General features: G+C 44.6%; 1 protein-coding gene across 1 annotated transcript in view; it reads right to left on the minus strand.

The window, feature by feature from the left end:
- Positions 1–8,966, minus strand: part of TXNRD1 (thioredoxin reductase 1) — a 57,281-nt gene extending 48,315 nt beyond the window's left edge. The window contains exon 1 of the mRNA XM_088676749.1: positions 8,643–8,966. Coding sequence (XP_088532875.1) covers positions 8,643–8,736 — 94 coding nt within the window. The 5' untranslated portion in view covers positions 8,737–8,966. The remainder of the gene's footprint in view (positions 1–8,642) is intronic.
- Between the last annotated feature and the right edge of the window lie 4,915 nt (positions 8,967–13,881).

Here is a 13,881-nt window from a genome sequence, read left to right on the forward strand (position 1 = left end):
CAAAGCTTGTAAGCTCCACTCATATTCATTAGCTGAGAACAGAATCAAAGCATTGGCAGGGACCTCAAAAGCCGTCTGGTCCAACACCCCGCTGATGCAGAAAATCCACTACAGAGAACCATAACTTTCTGGAATAATAGAATTGTTGAATTGCATTTGAACCTGTCCCTACAACCAGTTCCTGTGACTCAGGCTATGTACAGATTAGTGCTTTAAAACACAGCAAAGTGGTTTCCCTGCTGTGTTTAAAAGCCACATTTGCCTGCTGCTTTACACTCTAGAGAGGGTGCAGGGATGTCTTTGCCCAATGTATTACTGGATTCATTTCCCCGTGTTAGTAACTCTCCCCCTGCTTCCCGAAACTCCAAGTCACTGCAGCTGTCGTCCACACATGCGCTGTCATCTGCGCATGCACAATAGATGTCTCAAATGCACACACACCACAGCTCAACCACAGCTTATAAACTGGTTTGAGGAAATGGCAGTGTTTCTCAAGAAACTACAGGCTACTACATATGGGTTGTGGCTGACGTCATGTGTACTTGGCTTCAGGCACCAGCGGCAGAAGTATGCTGGAGCCAGAGGAAGTGGGCAATGTGTACACAGCCCAAAGTGACATTCCAAGATATGGTCAATGGCAGTTGGGGACAACAGACGGCCAATCAGAGGGCTGTTTCACCAGGTGCAATGAGTATCATATATCAGTTTCATCATGAGAATCTGTCTAGAATTTCAACACCTTCTGAAGTTTATGCCGACACTTGTTTAAGACAACCTCTTCAGGCGCATTCTGCCCCCTTCTTTTCAATATTCTCATTCCCTTGTATTTTATCATCATAAGAGAGCATCTATATACATTTGACCTTCTTCCCCAACACCTAGTGGATGGGGCATCGGGGCAAGTCATGCTGGGTCAATCATCACTTCCCTTTCCTTCATAGTTGTACACATTTTTTATGCCATTCAGTGTCATCAGTCCAACTTTGTCATGTTGCTGTCGCCATTAAAATAATGACCCAAAAGTTATTTTCAAGCGCAACCAGTTGCTTAGCCGACATTTTCCATTCCTGCCCTTCAGGTGTACACAGCAATAAGTCACAAGCCTTCAAAAGCGTTTGCCTGCCCTCTGCTATATAAAAGGAGGTCAAAGTTTAAGAGTTACTTTGCCATCAAACAGGGCTGTACCATTAAAAATACAGTGGTACCTCTACTTACGAATAACTCTACTTACGAATGTTTCTACTTACGAACGGAGCTCCGTCCGCCATCTTGGATGCGGTTTAGATAGGATTTTTTCTACTTACAAATTTTTAGATAGGGTTGCTTCTACTTATGAATTTTTTCTCCCAGGGCATTCCTATGGGATTTGACCTACAAATTTTTTCGACTTACAAATGTGTGTTCGGAACGCATTAAATTTGTAAGCAGAGGTACCACTGTAATAAAATTAAAGTAGGTTTTTGAACACACACAGCACATGTTTTTCATAGGAGGTATGTTGGTCTAACACTCAGTAACATAAAGGAGACTTCTTCTTCCTCACTGTCAGCTCTGACAAATTACAACTAGATTTTGTTCAGTAGTGAACATATCACATTTATTTACTTAATGGGTTTTTAAACTGCCTTTCAGGATAAATTAAGTTCCAAAAGTGGTTTGCAAATTATAGAGCATGGCGGCGTATACACATATCACCACTTTTCGTTGTTGTCACTAAGAATCGTAGTTCAGCCGGCATTCTGCACATACCCCAGAACTACTTGACTCGTTCAGCTTCACTCTGTGCAATGAGTGCAAGACTACTGTCAACATAACAGAAGAAGCGGGCAGTTTTCACATCATCTGTTTTGCTACCTGTGGCCAAAAGCAGTTACAAAGAATAGCTGCCCAAAAGTTGCATGGATGAGATCCAGTTTAAATCTCTTTCGCACATTAACCTTGCCTTGTAGCTTACAGAACTAGGCTACTCACAGGGGCCGCTCAAGCTGGCGGAAAGGGTGCTAGATGCTTAATGGTGCCAGATGCTTTGCATCTAGAAGGTCTCAGGTTCAATCCTCAGTCTCTTCAGGTAGGGCTAGGAGAAAACCCTGCCTGAAATGCTGAAGAGTCAGTGCAGAGGCAATACTGAGCTAGGTAAGACCAGGATAAGGCAGCTTCCTATGTTCCTATTGATTTCGGCCATCCCACCCACAGGGAAATTGCAAGGTGTTCAAAGCAGCAAAATGTACATTTCCAATTATGAGTGTGGATATAGCTAAGAGATCTGAGCTCTACACTTGCAAACCGGATTAGATGGTTCTTCTAGCTTAGCTACACGCTACACAGGAAACCCGTGGGAGTTGTGGTCTAAAACATCTGGAGGGCACAAGGTTGTCAGAGTAAGAGATTGACCTCTCTTCCCTTTCCCAGCATTGCGGCTCTGATCAATTTCATGGTCTCCTACAGCTGCTTGACATATTTTTAATGCCCCAAGGGTTCTGAACATGGATTTCCCCCTTAACCTATGGGTCTGGCTGTCCTTCATCGCAATCACCCCAAGCATAACATGCAAGGCAGCACCTAGATTTCAAGTAGCCTGTGGCTGACGTCAGTGTTCAATATGAGTTGTAGAGGCATGTCCGAGAGATCACTTTCGTTTAACGTTAATTGCAACTTTGCTGTGCTCTTAACTGAACCAACACAGAGACCCTGCTACTGTCTTAAGACCTGCTCCATCCCCACCCCTCTCTCTCTCACACACACACACACAAATAAAAACCTGCACTCGCTTGATTCTTTGGTGATTTTGGGTATTCTCTGCTCTTGGGAAGGCTGAATGTTCTCAGTGCAACAGGTTTATTGACAGCATCCATATTGCACTGTTTTGAATTAGAACAAAAGAATATTTAATGCAACCTTTCCAGCTGCCTTCTCTTAATGCACCAGCTCTTATTTATCACTTATAAAGAGCAGCTTCCAGCTAATATGAGCATAAACTGGACGTCAGGTGGAAAGGACCAGTGGCAAAGTTCTAGGGCAGGGACTGGGGAACCCGAAGCCCTCCAAATGTTACTGGATGTTGCTCACCCCCCTGACCACTGACCATGGTCAATTCTAGGGGTCAGCAGACTTTTTCAGCAGGAGGCCAGTCCGCTGTCCCTCAGACCTTGTGGGGGGCCGGACTATATTTTTTGGGGGATGAACAAATTCCTATGCCCCACAAATAACCCAGAGATGCATTTTAAATAAAATGAAACATTCTACTCATGTAAAAACACGCTGATTCCCGGACCGTCCTCAGGCCAGATTTAGAAGGCGATTGGGCCGGATCCGGCCCCCGGGCCTTAGTTTGCCTACCCATGGTCAATGCTAATATGGCACAGTGGTGAGAAGACAGGGTTCAAATCCCTGCCCAGCCAGTAAGCTCACCCGGTGACCTTGGGCCAGTCACTGTCTCTCAGACTAGCCTACCTCACAGGGTTGCTGTGAGGATGAAATGGGGTGAGGGAGGGCCATGTATGCCATCTTCAACTTTTTGGAGGAAAATTCATGTAAATAAACTGGCCATGCTTGCTGGGAGCTGGAATCCAGCACCTTCTGAAAGGCTGGAGGGAATCCCTCGTCTAAGGCACAGAACAACCTATTTGACTGACAGGTCTTCCATGCGACAACCGCATGCCTATTATCCTCCGCCGGGCCAGATCTGCAGCCAGATTTTTCCACCAGCTCCACATTTGTATGTGGACAGCATGATAGCCTGCCTGTTTTGAGTCAGCTCTCTTGTTTTCCTCTAGGGAGCTTTGGTGGGGTGCCCCCTGGCCTTTCCTGCTTTCTGCTTGCCATACCCTGTAATCTAGATGAGCATCACAGGTCGCACTCCTCCCTTAGGGAGGCTAAGATGTTAGGAATGTGTGGGTAGATAGCCTCTTGCACATCTATGCCAGATCTAGGTGATTTTTAGTACTAAAGCTACAGTCCTGCTCTAGCACTAAAAGGGAAATTCAGGGGCTGACTGCTGGTGTTTAGCATCTCCAACTTTCAGGGCAACTTCCCCCAAAGAATCGGGGAACTGTAGTTTCCCCCTTAAAGAGCTATAATTCCCAGCACTCTTTTTGGGCAGGTGGTCATGTGCTTTAAATGTGTGTTGGAGGTTCTTGTGCATTGTGTGGATCTGTCCGCATAGCTGGACAAAACTTGGGTCTTCTATCAAGTGCAGATTTCCTGCAATAAATGTACTGTACGTAGCTATACTCAAAGGAGTCTCAGTGTGATTATATTCAGGGTAATATAATGTGCTCCCCCAGCAGGGATTGAGCATTCAGTTCAGCTTCTGCCAGTGTTTTAACAACAACAGACTCTCTAGGAGCAGAAGAAGCCCACACCAACTTTCCTGTTGTGACTGAATGGATAGGTATTTATCCAGTTATTGCCCCCCCCACAGTAGGTAGGTAGAAGAGAGGCGAAGTCAGAGGTGACACGGTCCTTTGTACAATGGATGCCCCTGTAAAACCCCACTAAAACAACTGGTCTTCTTAGACCATGTGCAGGTTCCTTCCATCCTCAGTATTTTATATACTGTTTATCCTTTCCCCATCTGCAGTGATGTGGGGTTTTTGGACAATTTTCTGGGGGGAGGGGATCCTATGCAGATTAGCATAATTTGCATAGCAACTTTTTCAGCTTGCATTAGAAAATTGACTGATGCCTTGGAGAGTGATCTAATTCTGCATGTCTTGCTTTACTCATGTTTGGTAAACAAAGCTATGTGGTTTGAAACTGTCAAGCTTGCCTAATCCTGTTTGCAACTGGCACCCTCTCATTGTTACTAATGAACTTATGAAACAGATTCACACGCACCCCCCCCAAAAAAATTAACAACCTGGGAAATTTCCGCCCCACATCCCTGCTCATTTGTTCATTAAACGTTCATGTCATGTCTCATGAAGCCTCACACCCCACAAACCACTAATTGCAGAGTTGCCTCTATTGCAGGGCTGGTGAACCTGCGGCTGTCCAGGTAGTTTTGGACTAGAACTCCCATCATGCTTGACCATTGGCTATGCTGGCTGGGGATGATAGGAATTGTAGTCCAATAGTATCCACAGGGTCAGAGGTTCTCAGTTCCTGTTCTGTTGTAATGCTATGTGGCAATCCTGTTGTTTTATGGTAAATATTCCTGATGCAAATCGAACTAAAGCTCTTAAAGATATATTGACAGATGAATTTTCCCCCACATGCTTTTAACCCCAAACCAGAAGATTGGGTTTGTAATAATACAGCATAATGCTTTAAGCCAGGCATCCTCAAACTGTGGCCCTCCAGATGTTTTGGCCTACAACTCCCATGATCCCTAGTTAACAGAACCAGTGGTCAGAGATGATGGGAAATGTAGTCCAAAACATCTGGAGGTGCCGAAGTTTGGGGGTGCCTGCTTTAAGCAGTTTCCACCACCATGGTGTTATCCAGGTGTGTTGAACTCCAATATCCATCAGCCCCAGCCAACGTGGCCTTCTTGGTTGTGGCACCGACATCTGGAACCCCCTCCCATGTGCTGTTTGTGAGGCGGAAGCAGTGGCAAATTGTAAAAGCCTCCTGAAGATCCATCTATTTGGCCAGTCTTCAAGTGGTTTGTAACCTTCATCTCATTTCTGTGTTTTGTTCTTTCATTGAGTTTTTACGGAATGTTGTATTGACAGATTCCCTGTTTTTAATTGATGGATTTCTTCATATTCTTGTTTGTAATGTGATATAGATTTTTCTTTTTCTCCTGTTAATGATCTTAACTATGTTTTATGTAACCCGCCTAGGGAATTTGTATACTAAACAGAGTATATAAATATTATGCATGAATAAATAATATATATCCTGGTCCCAAAAAAGCTTACAACAGAAAGCACGAGAGAGGGAGAAAAAAAAGTCAAAAGATAGAGAAGAGGTCCTTTTGATGTACATTGCTGCTCTTAATATTTCCACATTTACTTTCGCAGACTTCTGGATTCTTGTGCTACCCTACCTATTTATAGAATGGAGGGGTGGGTTAATTAGCACTTGCAAGGCACTTTGATGGCTAAAGCTGCAATCCCGAAGCCACTCTGCTTTGGTCTGTGGACTGTTCTTGCTTTGCAGAATTTAATTCTCCATAAAGGACAGGACTCAAAAGACCCATAGCACCTATTTCCTTGAGTTCCACAAACTTTGCAAGCCCAGGAACCTTGGATTGTAGAGCGGGGGGGGGGGAGATGTTGTTGGACTCCAAATTCCACCCGCATGGCCAGTGGTGAGAGGTGAGGCGAACTGTAGTCCAACAACACCTGGAAGGCCACAGATTCCCCACTCCTGAACTTCAGTTCTACTAACCCTATAAACTTAGCATTACATGCAAATGCAGCCATATCATAAGATTTCAGGTTTGGGTGGAAGAGGGTGAATGGAATCTAGCCCAACATTGTCTAATCTGACTGGCAATGGATGTCCGGCATCTCAGGCCAAGCTTCCCCCCTGCCCACCTCCCGCTAGGCTGATCCTTTTAACTGGAGATGTAGAATCATAGAATTATAGAGTTGGAAGAGACCACAAGGGCCATCCAGTCCAACCCCCTGCCAAGCAGGAAACACCATCAAAGCATTCCTGACATATGGCTGTCAAACCTCCGCTTAAAGACCTCCAAAGAAGGAGACTCCACCACACTCCTTGGCAGCAAATTCCACTGTCGAACAGCTCTTACTGTCAGGAAGTTCTTCCTAATGTTTAGGTGGAATCTTCTTTCTTGTAGCTTGAATCCATTGCTCCGTGTCCGCTTCTCTGGAGCAGCAGAAAACAACCTTTCACCCTCCTCTATATGTCAGCAACTGAACCTGGGTCCTTCTACATGCTAGTATGTGCTCTACCACTGAGCAATGGTCCATCTCCACGCCTCTTCCACTTTGAAGCTGACTTGGTGAGACTGAGACACTCACTGCCTCTCAACCAGCCCCACACTATAAAACATGTATTTCACCTACATGTAATAAATGCAAATCAACACAAATTTTTGTTTTTTGTTTTCACTGCCAAGTTTCTTGTGTTGCATGCTACAGGAAGTTTGCAAGTATAGCTTTGTGCTATGGTGATTGAATGCTGGAGAACCACACCTCTTGATTACCAACCTATCATGCCACAGAGAAATCTAAGTGGGATTTAGAGGGTGAGGTCAACACTCTTCTCTGCCTTTACCGTAGTTCACAACACATATTTTTAAAAAAGTTGTGAAAATGCTTTTTTTAAAAAAAGTTTTGAAAAATAAATTTACTTTTCCATAGCTCACCATCGCCATCTAGTGTCACATTTGTACAATGTACTTTACAACACACTTAAAACGTTTTATTTGCAGCTGTATAGCTGAGTCCCCCTCTCTTCCCTCAACTGTCTATCTGCATTGTGGAGCTAATAAAACTGGCCTGCCTCATAGGGTTGTTGTAAGGATTAGGAAGTGATAACAACACAATTATGACAATGATATTTATTTATATCCTGCCTTTTCCCCAGACTGAAACTCAGTGCAGCTTACGCAAATTAAAACAACACAGATAAAACACAAAAAGCTAAAACCGTATAAAAGATCATTGTGATTGAACATGAAAATCACTTAAAAAGTAATTAAACTATAACAGAATTAAAACAATATGCAAACAAATCTATTAAAATAAATAATAAAAACTCCACAGCAGTATTAAAAGTGCTTTCCAAAACAAACAAACAAGCAGACAGGCAGCCGTCCTTTGGAGAAAGTGGGTCTTATTCCTAAGTAAACTTATGAACCCGGCCAGATGGGCGGGGTATAAATAATAAATTATTATTATTATTATTATTATTATTATTATTATTATTATTATTATTATTATTATTATTATGTAGGATTGCACTACAAATGCACTATACCAACTTCATGCACTCCAAATCCTAGAATCATAGAGTTGGAAAGAACCCTGAGGATCATCTAGTCCAACCCCCTGCAATGCAGGAATATGCAGCTGTCCCCTACAGGGATCAAACTTGCAACCTTAGACTTATCAGCACCCTGCTCTAACCAACTGGCTCATATCCAGGCTCACAACACCCCTCAGTTCCAGTTACAGGGGGCTGGTGGGGTTTGTCCCCCAAAACATGTGGAAGGCACCGGGTTGGCAAATGTCTGTGGTCTGCAAAACAAGCCACAAACCTAAATGAAGCACTGCTTTGATTGATCATCCCCAAGACTTTCAATGGGCGACTTCTTTGGGCTCACTCTTCCTCTCCCTAACTTTGCCTCAAGGGGTTGTTGCAGAAGGTAAAGGGGGGGTAGGGGAGGGAGGAAAATGCCTTTTTATGTTGCACCCAGTCCTTTAGGACAATATTTTTTTTAAAAAAAATTAATTAATTAATAAGCTGACAGTTTTTTAATAAAAAAATCTTAAGTGGTGGACGATGTACAAAAAATAAACAATATTACTGAAACAGAAATAAAGAGGTCAAGTTAAAAAAAAAGAATGAAGTTGAATGCCAACAAAACACACCCGCACCAATCAATAAAATATTAGTAAAATAATAACCAATACAAAATCTAAATGGAAAAGGATGCTAAGTGAACCCGGAATATCCCTTCCGTCACTCCGACTAAGAGCAAGAAGACGTCTAGCGTTACCCACCTGGGGCGGGCGGGGCTTTTGCCCTAGGGTCGCGACTGGCCGTGCCCGCGGGCGCCTGCCCAACTACTTTGCCCTTCCTCACTGAGCTGCCCATGGAGATGCTCTGCCGCCCCAGCACTCGCAGCGCCCCCTGCTGGCCGCTCGGCACAAACGCCGCCGGGAACCCAGCGGGCGCAGCTGGCGGGGCGGGTATTGAGGTCTCTCTCTCGTCTCTCCCTTCGCGCGAGCAGGAACGGAGCTTCCGAGGGAAGCGAGGCCGCTGCAGCCTTGCAGCCTTTCGGGAGTTTCGCGCTGCCAAGAAGGAGCTACCTCGCCTTCTCTGCCATCGTGCCGGTTGCGATGGCAATCGGATGTCAAACAAATGAATGAAATCCCGGACTAGGGAAGGGAAGGCGCGACCCCTGCTGGCCTAAGCGGCTCATGCTACTATTTTATCATGGGGAATTTGTTGTTGTTTAGTCGTTTAGTCGTGTCCGACTCTTCGTGACCCCATGGACCATAGCACGCCAGGCACTCCTGTCTTGCACTGCCTCCCGCAGTTTGGTCAAACTCATGTTCGTAGCTTCGAGAACACTGTCCAACCATCTCGTCCTCTGTCGTCCCCTTCTCCTAGTGCCCTCCATCTTTCCCAACATCAGGGTATTTTCCAGGGAGTCTTCTCTTCTCATGAGGTGGCCAAAGTATTGGAGCCTCAGCTTCACGATCTGTCCTTCCAGTGAGCACTCAGGGCTGATTTCCTTAAGAATGGATAGGTTTGATCTTCTTGCAGTCCAGCAGTCAAGAGTCTCCTCCAGCACCATAATTCAAAAGCATCAATTCTTCGGCGATCAGCCTTCTTTATGGTCCAGCTCTCACTTCCATACATCACTACTGGGAAAACCATAGCTTTAACTATACGAACCTTTGTAGGCAAGGTGATGTCTCTGCTTTTTAAGATGCTGTCTAGGTTTGTCATTGCTTTTCTCCCAAGAAGCAGGCGTCTTTTAATTTTGTGTCATCTGCATATCTGAGGTTGTTGATATTTCTTCCGGCAATCTTAATTCCGGTTTGGGATTCATCTGGTCCAGCCTTTCGCATGATGAATTCTGCATATAAGTTAAATAAGCAGGGAGACAATATACAACCTTGTTGTACTCCTTTCCCAATTTTGAACCAATCAGTTGTTCCATATCCAGTTCTAACTGTAGCTTCTTGTCCCACATAGAGATTTCTCAGGAGACAGATGAGGTGATCAGGCACTCCCATTGCTTTAAGAACTTGCCATAGTTTGCTGTGGTCGACGCAGTCAAAGGCTTTTGCATAGTCAATGAAGCAGAAGTAGACGTTTTTCTGGAACTCTCTAGCTTTCTCCATAATCCAGCGCATGTTTGCTATTTGGTCTCTGGTTCCTCTGCCCCTTCGAAATCCAGCTTGCACTTCTGGGAGTTCTCGGTCCACATACTGCCTAAGCCTGCCTTGTAGAATTTTAAGCATAACCTTGCTAGCGTGTGAAATGAGCACAATTGTGCGGTAGTTGGAGCATTCTTTGGCACTGCCCTTCTTTGCAGCAAAGGAAAAGAGGGTCGTCACTCGTTATTGGTGCTGTGAACAGAAACCGTTGGGTCTCCCGTCTCCATACCAAGAAAGAGTTCCAAAATTTCACTGCAAACTGTCTTTAAACTTGTTACAAAATGTTGTAAATACAAATTGACACATTGTCCTTAATCAACCAGCAATGCAGTTCAGTTTTCTTAAAGTTCTTACAGTATTTGCCAATACTGTATAGGCCAATAACTATTCTCTCTCTGGTCCAGAGAGAGAATCAGATAAGCTAGTTGTTCCTTCAATATGCTGGCAGCTTCTGAGAGAGACTCACCCACTACTTCTGGGGATGAATCATCAATGAACAAAAACAGTGAAACAAAGGTCCCAACCCCTTGTTTACAGTTTTAACTGCAAAAGCACTTTTTTGCACTTGTAGTTCTCTGCAAAACAGCCATTCTGAAAATGCAAACATCCAATAAGTTTCATACACAATGCATGCAAACAGCATTTTAGGCACATTAAACATCTATCTTGTACATCTCTGTCCTACAGAGCATAATGATCGCTTGCATATTGTTGTGGGAGAAATACAGTACCCACCAAGGGTTTGTTGCTGGCTGAGTCCATCTAATCTGCCACCATGACTTGATTGATCAACTAAAACAGAATTTTATTTCTTACTCAAGTATGAAAGGTACAGAGCTAGGAATCAGGAAAGCTACCTAAAATGCTAGACTCTCATGGCCAATTAAAGAACACCTTTACAAATGAGTAAAACTGCAGGCAGGCAGATAAAAAAAAAATCTCACCAGTCCACCAACTGCCTTAGGCCCTTTCTCAAAGCCAGGCAGAGGCAAATCACTCTTCTTTGTTCCACGAACTGCTGTGGGCAGGATTCCTGCATTGCAAGGGGTTGGGATAGATGACCCTCAGGGTCCCTTCCAACAATTGTTTGATTCTTTCCCCTTTTCAATGTATTTTTGAGCTTAATTATTTCCTGTTGGTCTGGTCAGCAGCTAATTAATCTTTGTTTATGTCTTAAGCAGGCATTCTCTGCATGATCGCCTCAGAATGGAATCTCTCTGATTTTTGCTTACAACAGTATATGAGAAAAATCTTTTAGGTACTGAATCCTTTTCATCAGATGCATAAAGTGTTGGCTGGTATGTTTGTATTTACTTCATTTATGAATTGCTTTCAATGAAACAAATGGGGATAGAAGAGGGCAATCCAACCTTTAATAGCAAGTGGGCCGCCAGAGTACTGGTACTTCAACACAGAACCCACCATAGCTGCCAAGTTATCCCTTTTTTAAGGGAAATTCCCTTATGCTGAATAGGCTTCCTCGTGAGAAAAGGGAAAACTTGGCAGCTATGGAACCCACAGGCCACACTGAATTAGATTTCCATAGCGTAAAATAAGTATTCGTAATCTATTTAATATTATTTAAAATACACAATGTTTAGTTCAATAAATATAGTTAAATACACAGTTAGGATATTTATTTATTAAACAAATAAATTTACAATGCATGACAGATTTATTTATTTATTAAGGTTTTAAGATCTTCTTTCTGGAATGTTGCCGAGGGTCACCCAAAAAGGCGTCCTGCGGGCTGCCTGTGGGCCTCAGGCCACAGGCTGTCCCGCCCTGGTATTATAGAAGATTTTTTAAATTTCTAAACAATGGGATTGAAGTGGCAAGTGATTGCGAAAAGTACAGTCTGCAGCAATTCAATTAAAGCTTAAACATATGCAAAATAAGCACAGTAACTTCACAAGAGCACTAATAATAAGTGATAACACAATCAACTGAATCCATCGTCTCCATCTAAGCCCCCCCCCCAATCAAATCAAATGCTGAAGGGAGATAATTATTTTGATGATTCTCCCTCCCTGCCCGATGGCTCATAAGCCCCCCCAAGCACATTTTGGGACAAGAACATAAGAAGAGCCTGCCGGATTGGGCCAATGACGCATCTAATCCAGCCCCCTGTTCTCACGGTGGCCAACTGGATTCCTGTCTGTGGGAGACCAACAAATAGGACCCGACCACCAATAAGCACCCTCCCCTCCTGCAGTTTCCAGCAGCTGTTATTCAGAAGCATTATGGACATGGACTGTGGATGCAGCATATAGCCATTGCGGCCAGTAGCATACCTAGGGGTTGACAAGGCAAGGTTGGTCCTTGCCAAGGAAGCAGAGGCCTGGGGTGTGTGGGTACAAAAACTGTGCCTCTCCACGTCAATCCATCTCCTTGCTAAGGGCACAAGTGGGGTGGCAGCGATACACCTCTGCGAGCATAGGAGCCAACTCCCAGGGCCCGAAGTCCCTTTGGCCCCACAACGTTAAATATTTGAGGGGACTGCCCCCCCCCAATTGATGGGCATTGCATTTAAGAAGTGTGTGTGCACCATGTCATGTGATTGATTATGCACAGCGAAGCCCCCGCCCGATATTTCATTCAAGTTGACACCCCTGTGCTAGTAGCCATTGATAGTGTTATCAATGAATTTGCCCAAAGCACTCCAAAGCCGGTAAGACTTTCGAGGTGCCACCGCAAGGCAACAGATCCCCCCACATTGTATCTTCTTTCCCCGCTCCATTTCCTCAACCTTAAGGTTGCCACATGAAGACTCTCCTTTTAAATACTCCTACTTTATGTTGGCTTCTATATGTGGACACAGGGCCAGATTTAGGTTTGTTGAAGCCATTTGCACATGTTGCCATGCCACCAGTCCATGCAGAATGTAGGCACCCTATATATAGAAATGAGCAAACCAGTGATATTTTAGGGAGCAGGGTAGCAGGTGGGGCCCATTACTTACATCATAGGAGCCTATGTTGTAAACAAAATCTGTCCTTATCCCCTTATGGGGTACACAAGAGCCCTTACAGAGTCCTTTGTAGGTTCTCCTTCGGTAGGAGAAAATAGCAGAGGCCAACCAGAGAATATTGAGAAGCAAAGCAGCTAGTAAGCCTGATCTTTATTGAACTGTTGCAACAGGGTGCTCCCTTCACACGCAGGAGAAAGGAGGAGGACCCAGAACAAAGGTGTGCCCGCCCTTATATAGACATTTTGAAATTCCCTGCCCTGGAGCTCAAGACCACCCCTCCATACACCATACATACATCACAGAAGGGGCGGCCTACAACAGAAATCTGAGTGTGTTGTTCATCTGGCAGGTTCGTCTGGCAGGTTACCTGTTAATGGTCACTTGATTGGATTACCTAGGGAGCCTGGCCAGTCTTTTTGTAATGATAAATACTTAGTTCCTGAGCTAGGTCACAGGCTCACCCTATTCATACACAGACATCCTTAAGACAGGATTTGTGAACGAAAAGACAATGGGGAGGCTTTTCCATTTTCCTTCAACTTTGCAGAAATATTTGAGGTCAATTTGGGACAAAATTGTTTCAGGACTTCTGCGGGGTTTCAGACATGTGGTATATATATATTTAGTAGTCTCATTCAGCCCGTTAAGAAAACGGGCGCTAGAAGTGCGACGGGGCCGCGGCCTTCCCTCCCTTTCTGTGCTCAGCCGCGGGGCGCGCTGGGAACGCAATTAAACAAAGCGCTCTCCTGTCGTGTCCCGCGGCCGAGCACAGAGAGGGAGGGAAGGCCGCGGCCCCGCCGCTCCTCCCACGGGCCAGGTAGGGTTGTCAGGAGGCGGAGGAGGCGGACCAAGATGGCGGCATCGGGTTCCAGGGCCCCG

The sequence above is a fragment of the Zootoca vivipara genome, chromosome 9, assembly GCF_965207765.1.
Source record: "Zootoca vivipara chromosome 9, rZooViv2.hap1.1, whole genome shotgun sequence".
In the NCBI taxonomy this organism is placed as follows: domain Eukaryota; kingdom Metazoa; phylum Chordata; class Lepidosauria; order Squamata; family Lacertidae; genus Zootoca; species Zootoca vivipara.